Source organism: Dromiciops gliroides, chromosome 1 (assembly GCF_019393635.1).
Source record: "Dromiciops gliroides isolate mDroGli1 chromosome 1, mDroGli1.pri, whole genome shotgun sequence".
Lineage (NCBI taxonomy): Eukaryota > Metazoa > Chordata > Mammalia > Microbiotheria > Microbiotheriidae > Dromiciops > Dromiciops gliroides.
Window position 1 is genome coordinate 656,815,220 of NC_057861.1, and position 25,357 is coordinate 656,840,576.

The 25,357-nt window shown below is 36.0% G+C and overlaps 1 protein-coding gene across 1 annotated transcript in view; it reads left to right on the forward strand.

Annotated features, from left to right (window-relative positions):
* The window catches only part of FKTN (fukutin), a 75,999-nt gene that overhangs the window by 11,311 nt on the left and 39,331 nt on the right, over nt 1–25,357 (forward strand). Inside the window, exons 2-4 of the mRNA XM_043976294.1 lie at nt 5,376–5,562; nt 17,722–17,781; nt 23,236–23,439. Of these exons, the coding sequence (XP_043832229.1) occupies nt 5,458–5,562; nt 17,722–17,781; nt 23,236–23,439 (369 nt within the window). The 5' untranslated portion in view covers nt 5,376–5,457. The remainder of the gene's footprint in view (nt 1–5,375; nt 5,563–17,721; nt 17,782–23,235; nt 23,440–25,357) is intronic.

Below are 25,357 nucleotides of genomic sequence, written 5' to 3' on the forward strand. Positions count from 1 at the left end.
ACGTGGAATAATAAAAGACAATGAAATTCAAACTAGGGAAATCTAAATGAATATGAACTTAATATTAATAAGAGTATTACAAAATATAAACTTGATCGCATGACTATAAAAAGCTTTTACAAATATTCTCCTTGTTTTAGAAACTAAGTATAAGACACAATCTCAAAAGCATTAAAATCTCTATGAAAATAAACCTATACCATTAATTCCAAAATGTATATGTAATAGCATAGAAATCCTATGTAACCTCTGAACTGACATTAATAATCTGAGTGAATTCAGAACACTCTTGATTCCGATATCTAAAATCCCCAATACTCATATCAATACCTTGCTGCTGACTTCTACATTTCTGTAAAATATATACCCTTCCATGGCAAAAGAAGCAGAGTCTTGAACTATGTTGATGGTTGTCATTCTTATTCAGCTTAAGTTTTTCTTCTTTAACCCCTCTATATTGTCTGTCGGGCTTTTCACCATACAAATGCTTTATAAGATTACTAATTAAAGACAAAAGCAGGTTAGCAAAATTATGAACAAAACGAGCATATCTGGAATTTAAAGAGTTTTCTAAGATTGTCTCAAAAGCACAGCCAGGCCGGGGAAGGGCTGAGCCTGAAGCTGCAAATGCAGGTAGAAAAAGTTGAGCATGCACATCAGATCTCTGGACTTCCCAGGCAGGGGAAGCTATGGGCTTGGCCATAGGAGGAGTAGAGGGTGGGGTCTGGAGAGGAGGGGAGGGACCAGAGCAATTTGAATCAGACTTGATTTTGAACTTAGGCCTGGATTCCTCTTCCCCCACTTTGCCTCCAGGTGCTAGGGGATTAAAAGCTTCTAGAGGGTGGGTCATTGCCTCCAGGCATGCAAAATTAAAGCAACAATTACTGTTAGAACTGGGAAAAGCTGAGGGAATCTCTTCAGGTTTCTCTGAAAAAGCATGGTTGGGAGAGGGAGAGATATTTCCTTGTGTGAGTAAGTTGCTGGCTCTTTTAACAAAAATAAAAAGAAAAATAGAAAATCCACAAAAACAAAGCATTAACATGATCTTATCTCCCATTTGTCTGGTTAAACAGACTAAAATCAAAAATAGGGCAATTAGGGAGTTTAAAAGGTCCATTCGAAAAAATTTAAAGGGAAAACACCTGGCAATTCAGCAGTACTTAAGATTTAAAAGGTTAGGGTAGGGGAAATTTCTTACCCAACCAGAAGATCAGAAGACTGAGGTTTAGCTTTCCTCTTCGTGGTCAGCCATCTGTTAAGGGTTAAAATTCTAGCTAGTCTGTCTAAAATATCTAATGAGTGGTCACCAATAAATTATAAGCTTCAGCAAGAGTTAGACTTTTAAGCATTTATTAAGGAGAATAAGAATTTGATAAAGAGAGAGAGAAAGGCCTAGATTCCTATCTATTAAAGGGAGAGCACATTTCTAGCTCCCTTCTCCGCCAGAGTCCAGAGGAAAAAGCCCCAGAGTCAGCGCCAGTCTCTTCCTTCCTCCTCCCACTAGTCCGCGTCACTTCCTCCCGCCAAAGAAAAGACTCCTGGTCTTGCCCTCAAAGACCTTCGCTTCATGGGTGAAACTCTTCTACAGTAAGTCTCCAGCAGGTGGCGTCATTCCAATCGTTACAGTCTCCAGTATATCCTAGCTGTGTGACCCTGGGCAAGTCACTTAACCTCTCTCACCCTAAGTTTTATCACCTATAAAATGAGAATATTAATAGCAACTACCTCACAGATTTCTCATGAGGATGAAATGAGATAATATTTGTAAAGTGCTTAGCATAGTGCATAGTACATAGTAGGTGCTTAACAAATGCTTGTGTTTCCTCCTCTTCTTACTGTGTTCCCCCCTTTCTTTTCCTCCCTCCCTTCTTCAGCCTGGGTCATTTTTTGGTAAGATCTTGTAAACTATTTACATGAATTGTATCTCTCCATTGTCTTTTAGGTTACCTATAAAACAGTTTCCATTAATACAATATTTCTTACTTCTCCCTTGCTAGCAGATAAATATACTTTAAGCTTTTAACTTTCTAATTGCACATTTTTAATCTAATGCAGTCTGTTAGAATTCTATGTAAATTAAGATTCAGTAAACTCTAAAATAATGGTCTCAAGCTCTTTCCCATGCCCAGCTTTATGATAATTCCTTTGGGTATAGGGTGAGGGCTGGGATACTCAGAGGTTATTAAAATTACTTCCTGGCTAGCAGTCTGACCACTGGGTAAATGGGATGCTGAAATTACAATTTCATGGTGAAATCTTTGTGTTTTACAATAATCTTAAAAATTATTTCAGAAGTAGAGGGATTTTATGGTGGCATTCCTTCTCTCCTGGTGTTTTTTTCATTTATTTATTCGTCTATCTATTTATTATTTTTTTAGTTTTCAACATTTGTTTTTATAAGATTTCTACTGCCAGTTTTTTTTCTCCTTCCCTTCCCTCCCTCCTCCCCAAGACAGCAAGTAATCTGATATACGTTACATATGTATGATCATATTAAAACTTATTTCTGCATTAGTCATGTTGTGAAAGAAGAATCAGAACAAAAGGGAAAAACCTCAAAAAAAAAAAAAAACCCAAACAAATAAAAGTAGAAACAGTATGGTCCAGTCAGCATGCAGATTCCACAGTTCTTTTTTTCTGCATGTGGAAAACATTTTCCATCATGAGTCCTTTGGAATTCTCTTGGATCATTGTATTGCTGAGAAGAGTTAAGTCTATCACAATTGATCATCACATAATGTTGTTGATACCGCGTACTGTTTATTTTTTTAAAAAGAAAATCCTCTTTAGGTTTTTTGTTTTTTGTTTTTTGTTTTTTGCAGCACAATGAGGGTTAAGTGACTCACCCAGGGTCACACAGCTAGTTAAGTGTCAAGTGTCTGAGGACGGATTTGAACTCAGGGAGTCCTGAATCCAGGGCGGGTGCTTTATCCACTGCGCCACCTAGCTGCCCCCTCTTTAGATTTTAAAAAACTGATTAAACAATTATTTATTTGTGTCCATCCTACTCTTTGATCTAAGAGGCCTGGACAACATTGGGCCTTCATTGACAAATCTTTACTGGTAGTGATCCTAAACAGACTTTGAATCTTTTTTTTTTTTTTTTTAAGTGAGTCAGTTGGGGTTAAGTGACTTGCCCAGGGTCACACAGCTAGTAAGTGTTAAGTGTCTGAGGCCGGATTTGAACTCAGGTACTCCTGACTCCAGGGCCGGTGCTCTATCCACTGCACCACCTAGCTGCCCCCCAGACTTTGAATCTTCATTAGTGTTTAGGATCTTGAGGAGACCAGATAATTTGGGGGTTGCTCTAGTTGTAATTCTGCCATGAATTTCCTAGTTAGTTTTTGTCTGATCAGAATTTGTTGCTGAGCATGTCAGTCATGTTTTGCTCTTTGTAACCCCATTTGAAGTTTTCTTTTTTTTTTTCTTTTTTTTTTTGGTGAGGCAATAGGGGTTAAATGACTTGCCCAGGGTCACACAGCTAGTAATTGTTAAGTGTCTGAGGCCAGATTTGAATTCGGGTCCTCCTGAATCCAGGGCCAGTGCTCTATCCACTGCACCACCTAGCTGCCCCTGAAGTTTTCTTAACAAAATTACTGGAGTAGTTTGTCATTTTCTCCTCCAGCTCATTTTCCAGATGAGGAAACTGAGGCAAACGGGGTTAAGTGACTTGCTCAGGATCACACAGCTGGTAAGTATCTGAGGCCGTATTTGAAGTCAGGAAGAGGAGTCTTTTTAAGCCTGGCACTCTAAACTATGCCACCTAGCTGCCCCAATCTTATTAGCTGATCAGAATGGCTCAATGTTAAATCAGACTTTTGAGCTTCCTTTAATAATAATCAGTGTCATCATTTTATAGTACTTTTGAGGGTTACAAAGCATGTTATAAATATTTCATCTTATCCTCACAATAACCCTGGGAGATAGGCTCTTAATATCTCCATTTTATAGTTGGGGCACCTGAGGCAGAAAGATTAAGGGACTTGCCCAGTGTCATACCACTAGTAAGTATTTGAGACAGGTCTTCCTGACTCCCAAGTCCCATCCTCTATCCATGGCTATACCTAACTGCCCTAAGGAAGGGATGCCAACAAGATTTTCTCAGGATTTTCTAGACAGGGGATAACAAAGGCTGCCACCACCACTGAAATATGGAGTTCCAGTTCAGCCTTGGGCTCCACCCAAAAGAGAATTACTTGAAAAACAGTAAGCCTAATATCAAGAAGAATAGCATTCAACTCTGGAAATAAACAAGGATTAGGAAACCTAGGATCAGATCCTGGCTTTAATACTCTTACTAATTTGTGATTATGAGTAAATCAATTTGAACTTTCATTTTTCATCATTGTAAATTACATTCTGCCTCACAGGGTTGTGAGGAAAGTTGTTTTTGCTTTTAAATAGACCTGAAAATACCATGTAAATATGAGTTGTTATGTTTTCAGGAACTATTTGGGGATGTTGGGTAAGAGGGGATTGGTAAGAGCTTATTAAAATGATTCCAATCTGCTGCCTATTCTTTCTGTTTACAGGTATGTATATAACAACCACTCTGAGCCTCAGTTTCTTCATTTGCCAATTACACATTTATGTGTAGTACTTCATCTTTTGCTGAGTGCCCTGTTGAGAGTATAGTATATAGTATATAGTATATGGACCTGTGATTTCAGTAGTTTAGAGAATTCTGTAATTTAGAAGGAACATCATAAAGTTGGAAAGAAACTTCCAAAGAAGAAACTTCTACCAATGCAGATCAATAATGTCTTTAAGAGCTGCTTTGAACACTGAGGCCAAATGACAACAGCATGAATGATTTATGACTGAACATTATGCATGGCCCTTTCCCTAGTCTTGAGTTTTTCCTCATCTCCAGGCACAGGTTTTTTTTTTTTTTTCTTAGCAATATTTTGAGTTGGTGTGATAAGTAAGGACAAAGTCAGGAAAATGTTTAATATTAAGAAATTGTTTTGGTGTCTTAGGAGGCTAAGGGTTAGGCATTTATCAGATAGTGCTTATAGGTGAGGGTATATATCTGTAAAGGGGGCACCCCTTTCCCTCCTGTTCCCTCAATACTTCTTCCCTTTTCTTCCTCTCTGTCATTTTTATTCTACTTTCTACTTACATACTTATGTATGCCTTTTCTCTACTATTCCCATCCCTGTAACTTTGATACCAGCTGAAATTCGGCAAAAGGCCACAGGGAAAATATAAGCACGTGTTTTCCTAGGCAAAGGGATATGTCCTTGTAGAAAGGGAGAGGTGTCTGAGGGTAGTAGTAATCACATTTCAAAGACCTTTCCTCATTGCCAGTTGCTAGTTATTAGAGGTGAAAGATCTCATGTAAATGTTCTTTAGATATATTATTTTGTTCACAGAAAGCAAGACTGTCGACTAATAGAAAATGATGAAAAAGATCGAATTATTTTCGAATGAAAACCCAATGACCTCTGAAGACAAATGAGTAAAATCAATAAAAACGTGATTTTGGCTCTTTTAACTCTGACAAGTTCAGTGTTTCTACTATTTCAGTTATACTACTACAAGCACTATTTATCTCCAAAGGTAACTTTTTTATTCTTTTCTCTATTGGAGACAATCTAATTGTTGATTTTGCATTCTAAGAACAGCAAACCTATTATCTTTGCAGTATCACAAAATTACCTGTAGTTTAAAAAAAAATCTTTGTAAAGGTACTTTGATTCAATTCTTTAATTCTTGGTAGGTTTATATAGGTATCAAGAGCTGCTATTTGATAAAAAGTTTTAGATGTTGGTTTGGTTTTGCAATATTAAAACAAATGTGCTAAATGTCTGTCTACCAAACTGTATGATGTTGACTCTGGGTTCCTGTGTTTGAAGATTTGAGATTCTTTTATAGAAATTTCTTTCACTTTAACCTAATTTAAGAAAATACTGAATGTACATAAATTGATGAGGTAGAGAGTGAATTCTTTTTATAACCTAATACCCCTAATAAAAAGAATTTTCAGGTTGAAATATATTAGATATTAGATAGCATCAGCTATTGGTTAAATGTGATGCTGCAATCTACTTTTATTAGCTGTCCTAATTGTTTAGTCAATAGAAGCTACTTTAGGAAAAACTTCTATAATTCAGAAGGACAATCATAAAGTTGGAAAGGTACTATGGAGTTCTGAGCAGCAGGCGTAATCCTTCTGGCACATTTGACAGTCCAAAAAGCTTGCAAATAACTTGTTCCTTGCTTAAGAATTTCAATTCAGGATGTTGTGCATATTTTTTCCCATGAGACTATATCTTAAATTTTACTGTAGAAAAATGAAATTTATCTTACAACTAAGTTTTCTGAATGTATCTGTGAAATACCATCTGTTTTGTTTGAAGGGGCCATAGCCATTATAACTGAAAATATTTTTAATATAAAGATTTTTTAAATTGTAAATTTATTCTTTTATGGACTTAAATGTCAATAGACATGAACATTTAAGCATACAAAGAAGAACACAAAAAGAGTGTGTATGAAATTCTAATATGTACAGTTTGGGTTTTTAAAGTATATATCGTTTTATGTAGTAGTAATAAAACTGCCCTTCTTGTCTGTCCTCTTCTGAACTTCCTTCTCTGTTTCTTTTTAATGTTTCATTGATGCTTTTTTCTTAATTTTCACATCATGGTTACCATCCACCAAATCTCCCTTCACCCTCCCAAAATCCCTCCCAAATGAGTATAGTTAGGCAAACCAAATCCTCACATTAACCATGTCTGGAACATGTCTCCTGCTTCTCTGGTTCATCACCTGTCTACATAAAAAAGTGGAAAACATCTTTCATCATTAGTCTTCTGAGCTCTCTAAAGTTTTTCAAGGTTATTTCCATTATTGTAGTCATATAAATTGTTCTCTTTGTTCAATTCATATCAGTCTAGGATTCAGATTTTTCTGAATCTATAACATAATAATATTCTATTACATTAATATGTCCTATGTAGCAACCCTTTGGCATTGCTTCCCCCCAAATTCACACTCATGGGTTGGCCCCTTCAACAACTATTGGCTGTCTTTGGGTCCTTACTCTTAAAACTATAGCTCAGCAGCATCCACTGATGCTTTTAGTATTCAGCCAAAGGCCATAATTCGAAGCAAAGGTGTTTCCTAAAATGATACAGTAAGAATAGTGCTGTAAAATATTCAATAGATCTGGGTATTTTTTCTCATTGATGTCCACATGTTGCTTCTCCTGGGCATGGTGCCTTTTCTGGATATGTTTTTCTGGACAGCCAGGGCTGATTCTATACCTCCTTTCCCTCCAGGGTGATGCTTCTTACCAGGACAGTTGATCCACTATAAGACACCATTGCTGAAGGAGGCAGAGAAAAGTCCTTTCCTCCTCCCTTTCCCCCTTTGTCATATGATGAGTTACAGGGGATAAGGCAAACAGTGATTCCCTCTCAAAAGATAGCTTCTTCCACCAGAGCTGGCTCCTTTTTGGCTGTTGGACATGATGTTTTTGTTCGTTCATTTGTTTTTTCGAGGCAAAGAAAGCTAAGTGACTTGGCCAGGGTCATATAGCTAGTGTCAAGTATCTGAGGCTGGATTTGAACTCAGGTCCTCTTGAATCCAGGGACAGTGCTTTATCCACTGCGCCACCCAGCTGTTCCCCAGACATGATGTTTTTGACTGACTTTAGAACTGGTAAACTTGTTTTTTAAAGGTCACCAGGGGTGTGGTTGATTCTTTGGCTAATGGCTGGCCATTCTGTAATTCCATCCAGTTTGAGAAAACCCACAACTCCTTATATAAATTTTCGTAAAGTTTTTATTTAAATTTTCCTTATTATGAATTTAACAATTATCAACAAACATTTCAAGATTCAAAAAATATGAAAGGATTGATTACATAAGAAACTTTGAACTTCTACATAGTATATTAAAAAACCTCAGCAAATCAAGACATCACCCCATGGTATCATTTGTCGTCTTCAAAAATGAAGGATAGGGGCAGCTAGATGGCCCAGTGGATAGAGCATCGGCCCTGGAGTCAGGGGTACCTGAGTTCAAATCCGGCCTCAGACACTTAATACTTACTAGCTGTGTGACCCTGGGCAAGTCACTTAACCCCAACTGCCTCACTAAAAAAAAAAAAAAAAAAAAAAGAAGGATAAACAACAATACAGAAACATAAAATTTAAGAAGGTAGCGACAGAATTGGTTTGTCTTCTGTTTGTTTTTTTTTTGTTCCTCCTTTCCCCTTTTTCCTGTGCATTAAAAAAAAAATCTTTTTGGACAACTCTCTCCCTCTTCCCTCCCCTCATTTATCACTACCTACTAACCTACCTTCCCCCAGTAGAAGCCCTCTTTTGTAATAAATATGTATAGTTAAGCAAAACAAATCAACACATTGACCATGCCTGAGAATTCCATTGTCTTATTCTGTTTCTCTGGTTCATTATATCTCTTCCAAGAAGTGGGAGATAAGTTTCATGATTACTCTAATGAAGTCATGATTTGTCATGGTCAGACTTCTGAGGTTATTCAGAGTCATTTTCCATCATATTATTATTATGATCATCATGTAAATTATTCTCCTGGTTCTGTTCACTTCATTCTATCAGTTTATATGAGTGTTCCCATCTGAATCCATCATATTCTTATGGCAAAATAACATTCACGTTTTCTTCAGACTTTCTCCAAATGATAGGCCCCTTGTTTATTTCCATTTCTTTGTTAGAACAAAAAGTACTGCAATAAATTTCTTTCTACATATGAGTTCTTTCTGTCCTTGACCTTGGAATATGTGCCTTATATTAACTACTGGTTGGTCAAGGAGCATTTACAGCTAATGACTTTTGGAGTATAGTTCAACATTGTTTTCCTGAGTTGTTAAAATGTGCAATTCTCTCTTCATAATTTGCAGCATTTTTATATGATATAGCTTACATTTCTTCTTTTAAAAACAGCCAGTTCATGTCCTTTGACCATTTATATATTGTAGTAATTTAATTGAGATTTATATAATGTTTCATTTGCTTTCTTTATATTACATATTATTTAAAGCCTGTAATTTTTATGTTATTATGATTATTATTATTTTGGTGAGGCATTTGGGGTTAAGTGACTTGCCCAGGGTCACAGAGCTAGTAAGTGTCAAGTATCTGAGTCTGGATTTGAACTTAGGTCCTCCTGAATCCAGGGCTAGTGCTTTATCCACTGTGCTACCTAACTGCCCCTATTTATTTTTTTAAACCATTAATGGTAGGTAAAAGTTGTGATAGTAAAATACTGAAAATCAGAGTTTTGTGTTAAGGTTGAAAGCAACAATAGTAAATAATACCAAACCAATTTTTACCAGTATCTTAGCATCTTAAAGGACCATTGCTAGCATGTCAATGTTGATATTTTAATAATATTTAAAAGTACCACCAGTGATAATCTTGTTATACTGGTATTGATCAGAAATAAAGTCCTTTCTTTATAAATAGAGCTCTTCTTTCAGATAATAGCTCCATTATTTGCTGCCTTTTGGTAAGTGGCAGGTTTGCTGTGACTTCTTTTTCAACTCTGGCTTTTTAGTTGAAATTCAAAAACCACCGATGTGCAGTATTTTTCAGTTTAGGCTTTGGAAAATCACAAGTTTACCAATATTTTCCTCATTCAGGCAGAAGTGTAGAAGCTTGTAGCTTGAATTGTATTTGATGGCAGATAATTATATGTGAAATAAAAAAGTTTTTGAGGAAATTGTTCCATAGGGAAAGGAGTACATGATATCTTTGAGAGTTTAAAAACTTATTTCATATCAATTTCTGAATTGCACTTCTTCATTCCTGTGACTTGTGATCACCATGTTTTAGAAGAATAAAATTTTTAGGTGACCCCAAAGGGTGTGGTATGTGTAAAGGGTGGCAACATATTGCCAGTGATAACTTGTGCATGAAAAGTAGTGTAAAAGACCTCATCAGTAATATGAATGACCCGAAGAGAAGGAGGACATAGAGTTAGAAATGACATATGTTCATCCTAAGTTCCATAGTATAATCTACAGAATATTTAAAAGGACTAGAGCAAGGCATCTAGCAGGTTGAGTAAATTCTCTGTGGACAATTTACCAAAAGACGTGGGCAAAAATTTTATAGTATGGGAAAGCATAAATCACTTCTCATTTGTACTGGTAAGAGTTTGGCACTGTGTCAGGAGCGCCTACATTTAAGAGATCATTAATCCATTAAAATATTAAAGGATTTTCTTGGATAAACGTGAAAAACATTTATTGACTGGAATTATGAACAGAGGAAGACACGTAATCAAATTAAGATTTCTTAGTATAGTAGTCAAAGTATTACAAGTTAGTCCTTAAGCTCTGTTTCATTAACCTCTTTTATTATCTATGAAATAGGGATAATAAGATCTACCTGACAGGATCAAATGAGATAATGTTTGTAAAGTGTTTTACAAATTTTTAAGTTATATAAATGGGAACTATTATTAATTCAGAGAAATATTCAATTGGCAATATATATGGAAATGCTTTTAAAAACACCTCTAGGGGGCAGCTAGGTGGTACAGTGGATAAAGCATCTGCCCTAGATTCAGGAAGACCTGAGTTAAAATGTGGCCTCAGACACTTGACACTTACTAGCTGTGTGATCCTGGGCAAGTCAGTTAACCCTCATTGCCCTGCCAAAAACAAACAAACAAACAAAAACCCCTCTATATTTCAATGACCTATAGTGTCCCAGTTTTAAGAAATAATACGTTTTCCCATCTTTTCTCCTTCTCTAGACTTTTTTTGTTTTGTGTTTGTTTTAATATTCAGGCCCTGACTATCTCTTGTTTTTGTTAGAATGTAAACCCCTTTTGAGTTAGGGATTGCTTCATTTTTTTTGTATGTTTCATTTTTATTCTCAAGCATTAATAAATGCTTTTTGATTGATTTGTTCCCTTATTGACCCTTAAAATGTTATTCTTGTCTCTTCCTTTCAAAATGTAAACACCAAATGGTTGTTACTTATACCTTTTGAATTGTTCAAGTTTGTCTTTCTTAAGTATTTGGAGGTGGGTGTCTGCTACCTTTGTATTTCATTGTCCACTTTTTTAAACAGAAATGTTTGGAAGTCATCAATTCTGTCAGGTATTTAGAATGAGTTATTCTTGGGTGCAGTCTTTTTTTTTTTTTTTAACTCTTTGTAATACCCTGCTCAGATCATTTGTATACCCATCATAATTCTGACTGGATTTCCTTAAGTGTTCAGTCTTTTCATAGCCATTTGCACCATTATTCTTTCAGTCACTCAGGTTCACAGCCTTGGCCTCAGTCTCTCTCTCTCTCTCTCTCTCTCTCTCTCTCTCTCTCTCTCTCTCTCTCTCTCTCTTTCTCTCTCTCTTTCTCTCTCTCTTTTCTTTGGTAAGGCAGTTGGGATCAAGTGACTTGCCCAGGGTCACACAGCTAGTACATGTCAAGTGTCTGAGGCCGGATTTGAACTCAGGTCTTAATGAATCTAGGGCAGATGCTCTATCCACTGAGCTACCTAGCTACCCCTCTCATTCTCAACTCAATAGCAAGCTCAGGAATGTATGCCTTATTTTCTTTATGTTAATAAGTAAAGTTCAGAGACCATCAGACTTTTTCAGCAAATTCCTTTTAGTATCTAATTCTTCTTTACAAATCTCCCTTTAATTTTTACTCCAAAAGTTTCTTCTTTTCCCTTCACTGCTAGTATTTCACACTATCTCCAGGACTCCATTCTTAATTTTTGTATCTGCCACATGAAACTACAAATTTGTTTTCTATTTTTTCCCTCTTAATGTGATCATCAGAGTTAATGCCTCTTTTCTTATGTTTATCATCTTTCCTGGATTACAGATTCTATAAGTAAACCCAGGGGATCCTCAGCAATTTCTTAATAATCTAGAATACAGTAATGTACATAAGCAGCATGGAAATAAAAATGGAATGATTATTTTTCTCCCTGAGATTTAAAAGCTGGTTTTTTTTGCAAAAGTTTTCAACATATTTTTCTCATCCCATGATCTCTTTAACACTCTCAGTAAATCCCTTCACCTCTCTGATCTTCATTTTCTTCATTTAAAGAAAGAAGGGGTTGATTTAGCTACCTCCAAAGTACTAGCTCTTAACTTTAGGATACTATAACTGGAGAGGCTCTTTTTTCCTTTTCTTTGTAAATATTTATTTCCAAGTTACATGTAAAAACAATTTTAAACATTTTTTTTTAAAGTTTTGGGTTCTAGATTCCAACCCTCCACCTTCCCTGAGATAGTAAACAAGTTGATATAGGTTATATGTGTGCAATCATGTAAAACATATTACTGTTATTAGTCATTTTGTGCAAGAAAACTTGAAAAAGAAAGAAAGAAAAGAAGGAAGGGAGGAGAAAAATAGTAAGCTTCAGTCTATATTCAGATGCCATCAGTTCTTTCTGGAGGTGGATAGCATTTTTCATCATGAGTCCTTTGGGATTCTCTTGGGTCATTGTTTTGCTGAGAATAGCTAAGTCCTTCACAGTTATTCATCATACAGTATTGCTGTTATGTGTACAGTGTTCTGGTGTTTATGCTTACTTTGCTCTGCTTCTGTTCATGTAAGTCTTAGCAAGTATTTCTGAAATCAACCTGCTTGTCATGTCTTATGGTCCTAATATTCAATTACATTCATATACCACAGCTTGCTCATCCATTCTCCAATTGATGGGTATCCCCATGATTTTCAATTCTTAGCCTCCACAAAAAGAGCTGCTATAAATACCTTTGTACAGATAGGTCCCTTCGTCCCCCTTCCTTCCACCCTGCCCCCGACCCCCTTAAAAAAAATCTCTTTGGGATACAGACCTAGTAATAGTATTGCTAGGTCAGAGGGTATGCACTTTTATAGCCCTTTGGGCATAGTTCCAAATTGCTCTAAAGAATGGTTGGATCAGTTAACGACTCCACCAGTAGTGCGTTAGTTTCCAGTTTTCCCACATCCCCTCCAACATTTATCATTTTCCTTTTCTGTCATACTAGCCAATCTGATAAGTGTGAAGTGGAACCTCAGAGTTGTTTTAATTTGTATTTCTCTAATCAATTAAAGCATTTTTTCATATGACTATAGATAGCTTTGATTTCTTTGAAAACTGCCTGTCATATCCTTTGACCATTTATCAGTTGGGGAATGACTTGTATTCTTATAAATTTAACTCAGTTTTCTATATATTTGAGAAATGAAGCCTTTATCAGAGATATTTATTGTAAAATTACTTCAGTTCTCTGCTTTCCTTCTAATTTTGGTTATATTAGTTTCATTTGTGCAAACCCTTTTTCATTTAATATAATCAAAATTATCCATTTTATATTTTGTAATGCTTTTTATCTCTTGTTTGCTCCTAATTTCTTCCCTTATCCAGAAATCTGACAGATAAACTATTCCTTGCTCTCCTAATTTGCTTATGGTATCACCTTTTACATCTAAATCATATACCCCTTTTGACCTTATTTTGGGATATGGTATGAGATGTTGGTCTATAAGTATAAGAAGACTGGAAATATATAAAGAAACCAAATTATGAAGAGCTTTAATGCTAATAATTATGTTTAATCTTGGAAGTAATGGGGAGCTACTGGAGTTTATTGGGTTTGGGGGCAACATGTACAAACTTGTGCTTTAAACAAAAATCACTTTGGCAGCTGAATCAGAGACCTGAGGCAAAGAAATCAATTAAAAGGCTATTGTAGTATGCAAGGCAAGGGGTGATAAGGGCCTGAACTAGTATGTTGGCTACGTGAACAGAAAGGAAGAGATGCATATGAGTAATGCTGTGGAGTTAGAAAAAAGATTTGACAGTAGACTGGCTAGGTTGATGAGTTAAAGTGAGGAGTCAGGAATGACATGGAGGTTGCAAGCCTATGTGACTAGGAAGGTGGTGTTCTTAGTAGTAATAAGGAAGTGCTGAAGAGGAGGGGGTTTATGGGGAAAGAAAATGAATTCTATGTTTTGACATATTAAGTTTCATATGCCTATGGAACATTTAGTTTGAAATGTCTGAAAAGCAGTTGGTAGTGCTAGACTGCAGCTCTGAATTAAGGCTGTATATTTAGTTCTGGGAATCATCTGCATAAAGATGATAATTGAGTCCATAGGAGTGGATGAGATCATCATAAGTAATATAACATAGAGGAAAAGGGGAGAGGAAAGAAGGAAAATTAAGCATTTATCAGGGGCCTACTATGTGCCAGACATTGGGCTAAATGCCTTATAAATAACGTCTCATTTGGTAAATGTGGAACAATAATTAGAGATAGTGGAGGAAGACTGAGTGATGTGAGATGAGTAGGGAAAAAGATGGAACTTATGGAGAATGGCTTCCATTTTGGGGGGGGGCAAAGTGTGAGACCAGGTCCTCAGTTGAGATGTTGGATTGAGGGGATATTGTGGAAGGCTTGAAGAGGGATAAAAAGGTTCAGAATAACCACTTTTGGTTTAGTGAGATAGCCTATTGATTAGTGAGCTGTAAGAGAAGTTGCCTTGTTGCAGTGAGGACCCAGTTGAGATTAGGTAACATAAATTTGTAGTGGTCTCAGTGAATAGGAGTGATGGAAGTAGATGGTGAGAGTAATCCAAAGTTGGAGTTTGGCAAGGTAGGATTGATAATAGGAGAAGAGGGTGAGGGTTTTGAGTTTAGAGGATAGTATAGAGCTGAAACAATTCATCAAGGGGTTGAGAGGAGAAGGGAGAAGAGTTTAAGCCAGTGTAGGGATGATGACCTGCAAAAAAAAAAATGAGGGTTAAAGGCAATAGAAGTAATGGTGAGGATAAAAAACAAAGTTTGGGGAAAGATGGAATGATAAAAGATTGTGATCATATAAAGGAGTTTCACATTTCATGAACATGGAAGTTCAACATTTAAAAGTGATACTTTACTAAGATCAAGTGCATCTTTGTGTGTAAGTGAGGTGAAGTGAAGGAGTAGGTAATATGAATTGAGTAAATTGAAGAATTGGGAAATTAGGGTATTTGAGGAAGTATCAGTATGTGTGGTAAAGTCTTTTAGGATTAGGGCAAGTTGGGGAGAAAAAGTCTTTGAGCCCAACACTGAACTCATTGAGGAAGGAAGAGAATGTCCTGGGAGTGAATAGATATTGGCCACCAGGATCTGGATTGCGTGATAAATTTTAGTAGCAGGATTTTGAAGGAAGAGAAGTTGCTGAATGATGGTGATAGAGGGAGAGTATGGAAGTGGCAATGAAGAACAAAGACTATTTTTAATTTACCACTAGAGAGCACAGTATATATTAATGCTTGACTTTTTTTGCTAGATGATATTTATTATAAGAGAGGGCTTCTTTCTGTTTGAGGATGAATTAATGGGAAAATATTAAAGCAGAAAAAATAAAAACAAATTTCAGAAGAATGTGGTCAGCAATTTTGTTAACTCTAATATACATTTATAAAAAACTTAACAGAAATGCATAGTTTTGTATACAATACTCATTTTGTTTCCTTTGTAGTGGAATTCTTATGTTTATTGATGACTATGCTCATAATAAAGAAAAATTAAAAGTACAAATTAATGAGCTTCTCAAATGTGCTTACACATATGTCAAAATATTTCAGAGGAATTTTAATTAGCTTTGGGAACCAGCAGGCATAATTTTTCCCTCGACAAGACTCAAAAAAGATAGTTTTGATGTTCTGATAAGGATGAGAGAATTTAGTAAACTAGGTAAGAGACATCATACTCTTAGAATTTTCCTCCTTTTTATTTGGCAGCTCCATCCTTGTCTTATTGGCTTTTAATTTTCTTCCCTAACATTGAAAACCTGTCATTAACTCTCTTCTCTCTTTAGTCTCTCCCTTGGAGATGAAGAAGGCTTCAACAATAATCTCATGATTAGTTTGAGAGTCATCAAGTTGACTCCTAAATTTGTAGTTCCAGCTTTGACTTCTCTTTGACTTCCAAATCCACATTTTTAGCTGCCTACAAGATTTTTTACCTCTGGATGTCCTGTCAGCATCTTGAACTCAACATGTCTAAAACCAAGCTTTTAAAATTCTACTCCTATTCTTCCATCTTCACTGTTTCTGTCTGTGCCATTACCTAGTCTCCCATGTTAAAAATGTGACACTTCCCTCTCTTTCTCTTCTTATATCCTTTGAAATACCAGGCCTGTCCAGTTCTATCTCTCACATGTGTATCATCATCTATTCTTATTTCTGTTACCCTGGTTCAATGTTTCATTATCACCTACCTTTGCTATTGTAATAGCTTAGTAACAAGTCTTCCTACAAAGTAGTTCTTTGTCAAGTCATTTGTCTGTTAAAAATCTTCAGTGGGTTCCTATTGCTTTCCAAGTAAAATTTAGACTTCTTTGCCTGGCATTTTTGGTTCCTTCCACAACCTTTTGCCAATCCACTATTCCAACCTTATCTTTTATGACTTTTCATGTAAGGGCAGAAGTCATGAAGAGGCAGCTAAGTGGTTCAGTGAATAGAACAATGGACCTGGAGTCAGGAAGCCATTTTTCAGTCATGTCCAACTCTTCATGACTCCATTTCATGTTTCCTTGGCAAAGATACTGGAGTGGTTTGCCATTTCCTTCTGCAGTGGAGTCAGGAAGATCAGAGTTTAAATCCACCCTCAGATACTGACTAGTAGTGTGATGCAGGGCAAATCACTTAACTTCTGTCTACCATAGATAGTTTCCTCATCTATAAACTGGCGGTAATAACCACCTTCCAAGGTTGTTAGGATCAAATGAGATATTTGTAAAGCTTTTCACAAACTTTAAAGCACAATATACATTTTAGCTCTTACTATGAATTCTACACCCCCCACCCCCACAAAACACTCCTTGCCTTCTCTTCCCTCTCTGCTCATGTTCTTTATATTTGGAATGTCCTCTCTCTTCATTTTTGCTTGTTGAATTCCTACCCGTTCTTTAAAATACAACTTATATGTTAGGAATTCCCAGATAGCCATGGTTGATAACAATCTTTATCTTCAGAAATCATTTAACACTGTTTTTCAACTCTTGTCATGTAACATTGTATTTTATCTGTTTGTAGCTTATTTACTTACTAATCAGCTAGCCTGATGAACGTAGGGATCATATCTTATTTAAACTTTGCATTTTCCCCATGCCTAACGCAATCAGCACTTAATAGATGTTTGACAAATGGAAGAATAAATGATGTCAATCTCCATAATATAGACATAGTCTGTAATATAGAAGTTTCAGTGTAAGTACAGTCTACTAGTTTTCCAGTCATTGATAAATATAAACTTGTTCAGGGACTTTACTGTCTTTTACACTCTTATGATCCAGTCACATCTTGATTTAAGGTTTTTATTCTATTTTATTTATTTATTTTTTTTCCTGAGGGGCAGTGAAGGTTAAGTGACTTGCCCAGGGTCACACAGCTGGTAAGTGTCAAGTGTCTGAGGCGGGATTTGAACTCAGGTCCTCCTGAATCCAAGGCCAGTGCTTTATCTACTGCACCACCTAGCTGTCCCCTTTTATTCTGTTTTATATCAGTGTTCTCTGTTCTCTGATTGTAAGTTCACAGAGGGCACACAAGATGTTTTTGTTACCTACAGTATCTTGCATAAGACCATGTTTATGTGGGCATTTGCTAATTTTTTTTTTTACTAATGAATCAGTTTGTAATATTCATATGTTTCCCTTATACCTGCCCTAAAGGAAAATTTACTTAAGCTATGACTTACTAAAAACATCTTGCAAAATATTTTTATCTTAGAATGGAGCTGTTTTATCAGGAGCCAAAGGAAGTAAAGTTGGACACAATAATGCACAATGGGTAAGTATAATATGCACTTAATATCTCAATGAACATTGTCACCAAGTTAACAGACCTGAACAATGAATAAGGAAAATATTGATAAGAAATAATAAATGACATATACCAATTTGTATGAAGTCTGAAAATATAACTATGTTTGCAAGAAAACCACCGAGTGTTGTGGATCATATTTCAGACTCAGAGTGCCCACATTTTTTGTAAGCGAATTTAGTGATGCTAGGTTTGCCATTTTTGAATGCATATATCGTGGTAGTGTCCATCAGTGATATGACAAGACATTTCAGTGTTAATGACACAATTCAGTCTTGGGTTCCTCTGCTACCAGTGAGGAAGAAGGTTTTTAGATTAGAACTGGGCTTTTAGGTCAACCAAGAAGTCATCAGATACTGATAAATTCTGGGTTACTGCTGACACAAGCTAGAACTGAATTGTTGTTTAAATGGTATAAGTCGAGGCTTTCCATTACCAAACTCCTCAGCATATCTGGTCTAGAGACATATATATGTACTTTTAGTTATCTAACATTGCAATTTTTTATTATAGGGACTTCTCTAGGATTGGGGTTGGGGTGGGGAAGAGGAACATGATAGACTAGATATTTAATAATTTGATTTCAGCTACATAGAGCCATATGATTAAATATAATACTAGACATGTAATGTACCCTTGGAAGCAAAATGGAATAAAGTAAAACTTTGTTCACATGTCATTCTTTGTGTTAAGTTTGATGCTTATCAATGATGTGGAAAGGGAAATGATAGGTCATATACCTATCTAAGCCATAGTACTTGAGAACTACCATGTAATTTTCCTAAATTAAAAAAATTTGGATATGTATTTCATAGTATAAATTTTTCAAGCTCTTAGGAGTCCGCATGAATATACTGAAATAGGATGTTTAAAAAAGTTTTAATAGTTGCCATGTTATTATGAGAGAATTCCTGACTGACTTTATAAACAATGTCTATAATTTGCAGCCTTCAGAATTTTTTTAAGTGATAAAAATGGACAAGTTCATTGATTTGCTTAAAAATCTAGAGGATATGTCTTTTCTTTTCTTTTTTTTTTTTTTTTTGCAGGGCAATGAGGGTTAAGTGACTTGCCCAGGGTCACACAGCTAGTAAGTGTCAAATGTCTGAGGCCAGATTTGAACTCAGGTCCTCCTGAATCCAGGGCTGGTGCTTTATCCACTGCACCACCTAGCTACCCCAAGAGTATATGTCTTTTTATTTTTATTTTTTTATTTTTTAAAAATTTTTTGCGGGGCAGTGAGGGTTAAGTGACTTGCCAGGGTCACATAGTTAAGTACGTATCAAGTGTCTGAGGCCAGATTTTAATTCAGGTCTTCTTGAATCCAGGGCTGGTGCTTTATCCACTGCTCTACCTAGCTGCCCCCTATATGTCTCTTTAATGAAAAGGTTAATTAATCTGTCATTTAGGGAAATCCATTTGACTCTATCCACCCAACAGAGAAAATAGGGTAGGGATATTTCTATTCTAAATATAGAGAAAATTGTGAAATAGGTAAACTTTGTCTTTGTTACCCCCCAGTCCTTGTTTGAGTCTTCTGTTCACCTATCATACTTTTCTAAGGTATGGTAACTTGTTAAACCCCTGTTCAAAAGAAACCCGTCGGGGGCAGCTAGATGGCGCAGTGGTTAAAGCACCGGCCCTGGATCCAGGAGTACCTGAGTTCAAATCCGGCCTCAGACACTTAACACTTACTAGCTGTGTGACCCTGGGCAAGTCACTTAGCCCCCATTGCCCCGCAAAAACAAAAAAAAACAAAAACAAAAAACAAACAAAAAAAAGAAACCCGTCACACCTGGAGAGCTAGAAATAGACATTGATGTTATAGTACTCTTGCTGAGGATATTTGCCTTGCTCCTGGTAAAGAAACTAAGAACTATGTCACCTGTGCTGAGGTAGTGTTGGTAGTATAAGTATTAGCACTTGGTGGCTACAAGAAATAGTTTTTTTCAACATATTTTTATTTATTTAATTAAATATTACCCAATTACATGTTTAAAAAATTTAACATTTTTAAAAAATGTGAGTTCCACATTCTCTTCCTCCTGCCCCTCTCCCATCCCTTGAGAAAGCAAACAGTATGATATCAGTTACACAATTGAAGTGATGTAAAATAATTCCATAAAACCCATGTTGCAAGAGAAAAAAGTATGATTCGATCTGCATTCAGACTACATTATTTCTCTCTCTGGAGGTAGGTATCATTTTTCATGATGGGTCCTTTGGAATTATCTTGGATCATTGACTTGATGAGAGTAACTAAGTCTTTCTCGGTTGATTGTTACTGCAATATTGCTGTTAATGTGTACAATGTTCTCCTGGTTCTGCTCACTTCACTTTCCATAAGAAATATTTTTTACTTATTTCTTTGGTCAACTGAAAGGATCCCAGCTCTTCCTTAAGTCACTGAGGCACTTTGCCACTAAGGACTAGTATTTGGAGAATCTTCAGGAAGTAGGAAAGAGGAGGTTCCTTACCAGGTTCAACCAAGGAAACAAATAAGACCCACAATAGACTTGTCTCAGTAAGCACGAGGTTAGCCTGAAGTAAGGGGCATTATGGACACTAAGTCAATAGCCACATGGTATATACAAAGGGAGGTCATGGCATTCACAGGTCACACATGAACAGGAAGCAAGATATAGGGAAGCAGGGGTTTAGAGGGTCAAGAATACCTCAAGGAAGAGCATTGGAGTGGGAAAATGCAGAACACATACTCAAGGTGGCATGTTGTATTCTCACAGTTTATCTCAATTTTTTTCTTTATATATAACATTTTTCTTTTATATAACACTTATGTTATACATACTTTTATATTTCCTTGTCTCCCCCATTAGGATATAAGCTTACTGTGAATGGAGATTGTTTCATTCTTTATACTTTGAGCACATAGCAGTTATTTAATAAATATTTGTGGATGGAATTCCCCAGTCTCAGATTTTTGCTTCCTAGCTTAGTATTTTTCAAGATATTTAAAATTATGGTATTTGAGAATAGGGGAGGAAGAATGAATATATATATATATATATATATACACATATATATATATACATACACACACATACATATATATATACATATATATGTATGTATATACACAAACATATATATATATATACAGAGAGAGAGAGAGAGAGAGAGAGAGATGAAGCTTTGCAAGAAAGATAATGAAAAGCATATTAAACATCCATATTTGAACGTATAACACACTGCTTTTACATAGATGGCTTAACAAAAGCATCTGCCCTTCTCAACCCCCCATTCTATCCAATCACAGCTCTTCATCTTGTCTGCAAAGGTAGCATGACAGATTTTGTCAAATGTTTTGTTAAAATCTAACAGTTATATCTAGATCATTCTCTTAATCTAGCAGTCCAGGAACAATGTCAACAAAGAAGAAGAAATTAGTTTGGCATGACCTGTTTTTGAAGCCATTTGAGCTCTCTGTCAGGCACCCCCCCCTAAACCTTTTTAAGAGGTTCACTAACTGTTCATTTAATTATACCTTCTAGAATTTTGCCAGGAATCCAAATTAAAGTTTTTGATCTGTAGTTTTCCCTTCCCTTCCCTCCCCTCTTCTCTCCTCCAATACCAGGAGAATCTGGATGAGACTTTCCTAACAGATTACAAAACTGACACGGAAACATGATATGCTAGTGATGGTGAATTTCAACTATCCATATAGTTGCTTTAAGGTTTGTTTTTCTAAAAGTGGAAAGTCCAATAAAATTTTAACGTATTTGAATGACAACTCACTTCTAGGCTATGAAAAGTAGAATGAAGGAAACTGCTACTATATACCAAGTTCTAAACATTGTGGAAAAACAGGATCATAATGTAAAATTACAGAAAACCTTGGGGGAAAGAAACCATATTATCTTTTAAAAAATTAATATAAAATTTTCAGTTAACCAGCATCTCTTTTCTTTCTTTTCCATATCTCTCTTACTGGACAATAAAAGCAAAACCATTGTTAAAAATATACATTGTTTATTTATTTATTATTTTTTTTAAGTGAGGCAATTGGGGTTGTGACTTGCCCAGGGTCACACAGCTAGTAAGTGTTAAGTGTCTGAGGCCGGATTTGAACTCAGGTACTCCTGACTTCAGGGCCGGTGCTCTATCCACTGCGCCACCTAGCTGCCCCCCAAAATATACATTGTTAAGCAAAACAGATTCTTGTATTACCATGACCAAAAATGTGTATTTAATTCTGTATATTTAGTCCATTACCCCTCTGTTAGGTGGTGGATAGCATCATTGGTCCTCTGGGATCTTATTTAATCATTTCATGTGACCATACTATCTTAGAGTTTAAAATAACCACAAAAGGGAATTCTGGATAATAATCAGACATAGCATCATATAAAATGTTAGGAGGGATATCCTAACTGATCCATCTGAGGAAAGATACAGTGGGAAATGTAGTTGATGTTAAAAACAAAAGATGGGAAAATGTATTTAAAAGAGATATACTCCTATAACCAGAGACTCTAAAAAAGGGGGAAGAGGGATTTTTAAAGGCATTAAAAAATTCTGACTCTACAATCACAAATTATTTTAATGAGAGAAAAAGGAAGAGGCCGTTAAAGAACCCAGTATGACGAATTCAAAAGGGGCATGTGCAGAATGTGGGAAAAGATGCAATCACAATCACAAATCACAATCGGCACAATCCTGAGACTTCCCGATTTCCTGTCTCAGAATGTGTTCTGACAAAGGGTGGATTATCATCTGTCAAGAATACTAAAAAATGGATTCCTACATTGGGTAGGACAGGAAGTGTCTAAGCTTTTTTTTTTTTTTTTTTGCAAATCTAAAATCCTGTGATTCCTCACTTTCCAATAGAACCTCCAACTATTTGACAGGCATACATTCTCAAACATTTGTAAAATGCAGATAAATGTGCGTCTCATTGAAATATGCCATGTGGCTTGAATAAATCTTTAATTTATGATTTTCATCTTGCTTCTGTTAGGTGTTCATACTGCTAGATAAGGACATAGACCATCTAATGCTGTCATTTCTTTTTCCACTAGAGGGCTGTGTTGTCCTTGTAAAAAGAGTGCTTAGAAAAATGCTAAAAAAGTTAAAGTAAATGTAGATTAGTCTGGTCAGAGACGACATCTTGGTCACAGTATCGCACAGAAAGTGCAATAGTGAAAACCTTTGGCTTATTATGGGGTATAAAACCTTTTAATAAAAGGGTACAGATAATTAAATTGCCAGGTTTGAGGAGGCATCCATCCCAGGTGACTCATATTAAATTGGAAGCTCTGGTCTGCCTTTGCCTTTTTCTTCTCTTGGGAAAAATATGCTTTTAGTGAGAGATTAATTTATGTATCTAAGTGTCTTGTAATCAAAATGAAGTGAAAAATGTGAAATTAAAACTCCATTTTTTTGTTTTGTTTCCCTTAACAGCGTGCAGTTAAGAAATTTCTTAAGCTAGCATCAAACCAAGATATGCCAGTGTTTCTAATTGATCCTTTGGTTCTGGAAGTGATTAATAGAGATTTCGAACAGGTTAAGAACTCTTCGTATGGCAGTGTATCAGAATGCAAGTACTTTTGTGCTAAACGAGACTTCACTACATTTGCACTACTGGACCATCTATTGAAAAATGAGGTAAAGTGGTTTACTTTTAGAAAGTGGGCTGTGTACATTTTTGTGTCTTTCATAGAAGCTGGCTATGTCAGGTCAACTAGCATATATTTTAAGCACCTGCTGTCTGTCTAGCACAATGGTAAATGCTGGGGATACAAGAGAGCTCTCCAGGCATTCGCAGGGGGAAACAACTTAGAAACAGTTATATACAAACAAGATACCTGCAGGATAAATTGGAAATCATCAAAGGAGGGATTGCGTTAGCATTAAGGTAAAGCAGTAATCTAAAAATAGCTCTGGAGAGCAAAGAGTCAATGAGCTTTCATTCCTAGCCCCATCAGTTGGAGGAGAAGGAAAAAGAAAAAGAAATGGCTTCCATTGGAGAGAGTTGAAAGGGATTAGTACATTTGGAGGAAGCTGTGTTTCATTTAAGGCAAGATAGTAGAGAGAACATTGGTTGAATGTGGGAGCTTTTGTTGAGAATATAGTGGAGGGTCTTAGAATGGGCTAGGAGATAGGATGCCAGGTTGAGACGGCCCCAGTAGGGTCGCCAGCTGATGAAAAAGAAACAAGGATTTTGAAAGCATTGCTAGCGGCATACTACCACAACTAAAGTGGTGGGTAGGTAACTGGTAGGTTAGAAAAACTAGTATAGTGAAAAGTAGACGTAGAAGGGTACATTGTCAGTACAAGAGGTGGATTACTCAGTTGGCAGAACTTAAACAGAAGAGTAAATGACATAAACATAATTTAATAATAAGATAATTACATTACTTGGAATGTAATTGTGAGGCATGGAGTGAGTTTGGGCACCTTCTAGATTTGATCCAAAATTTTATTCATTTTCTGAGGTGAATACAAACCAGGGCTAGCAGACTTCTGAGACAAAAAGACAACAAACCTAGGTTAAAAATAAGCCTGTTTCTATTTTCCGGATACTTCTAAAAGACAGTTTTCAATTAAAATTTTTTACATTTATTCATTTTGTAATAGTTCTCCTCAAAGTTTGAGGAGAATTTCGAACAAGTGAGTCAGTAAACATTTATTAGGTGCCTACTGTGTACCAGGCCCTTCGCTAAGCACAAAGAAAAGTAAAAGACAGTCTCTGCTTTCAAGGAGCTCATAGTCTAATGGGGGAGACAAAATGCAAATAAGCTATATATAAACAGTCAACAGAGGGAGGACACTAGGACTAGGTGGGATAGGAAAAAGAGATAGCTGTGGACAAGGGAGATAGTTTCATAGTAGGCCTTATTTAAGATGTTATATTAGACAAGAAGGAAAAGGAAGAATTCCTTAGTAGGTACTTTGCATAGAAATGGAGTTAATTGAGATAAATAGAAAATTTAGAGGTAGTTTTTTGCCAGTAGTACAAGGCAGGGTATACAATTAACACCAAGAGGTTTGGGGAGGAAAGCAGTATATGGGATACAAGGGTGAAACCAAAACATTTAAATAGGCATAGGATAATTCAGCTTTAAAAAGCAATTATTAAGCACCTACATTTTCTTTTTTTTTAAATAAATAAAAGTATTTTATTATTTTCCAGTTATGTATAAGGATAGTTTTCAACATTTATTTTCATAGGATTTTTAGTTCCAAATTTTTCTCCCATCCTTTCTTTCCTCCCTCCTTCCCAAGATGGAGAGCAGTCTGATATAGGTTACATATGTACAACCACATTAAACATATTTCTGCATTAGTCATCTTGTGAAAGAAGAATCAACGCACAAGGGAAAAACCTCAAAAAAGAAGGAAAAAAAACATCCCCAAAGTAGAAACAGTATGGTTCAATCTGCATTCATAATCCACAGTTCTTTTTTCTGGATGTTGAGAAAGGCACCTACATTTTCAAGGTATTATATGAAGTACTTGAAATACAAAGACAAAAATGAAATAGGTCTTGCTTCAACAAACTTTACATTCTCCTGGAACATAG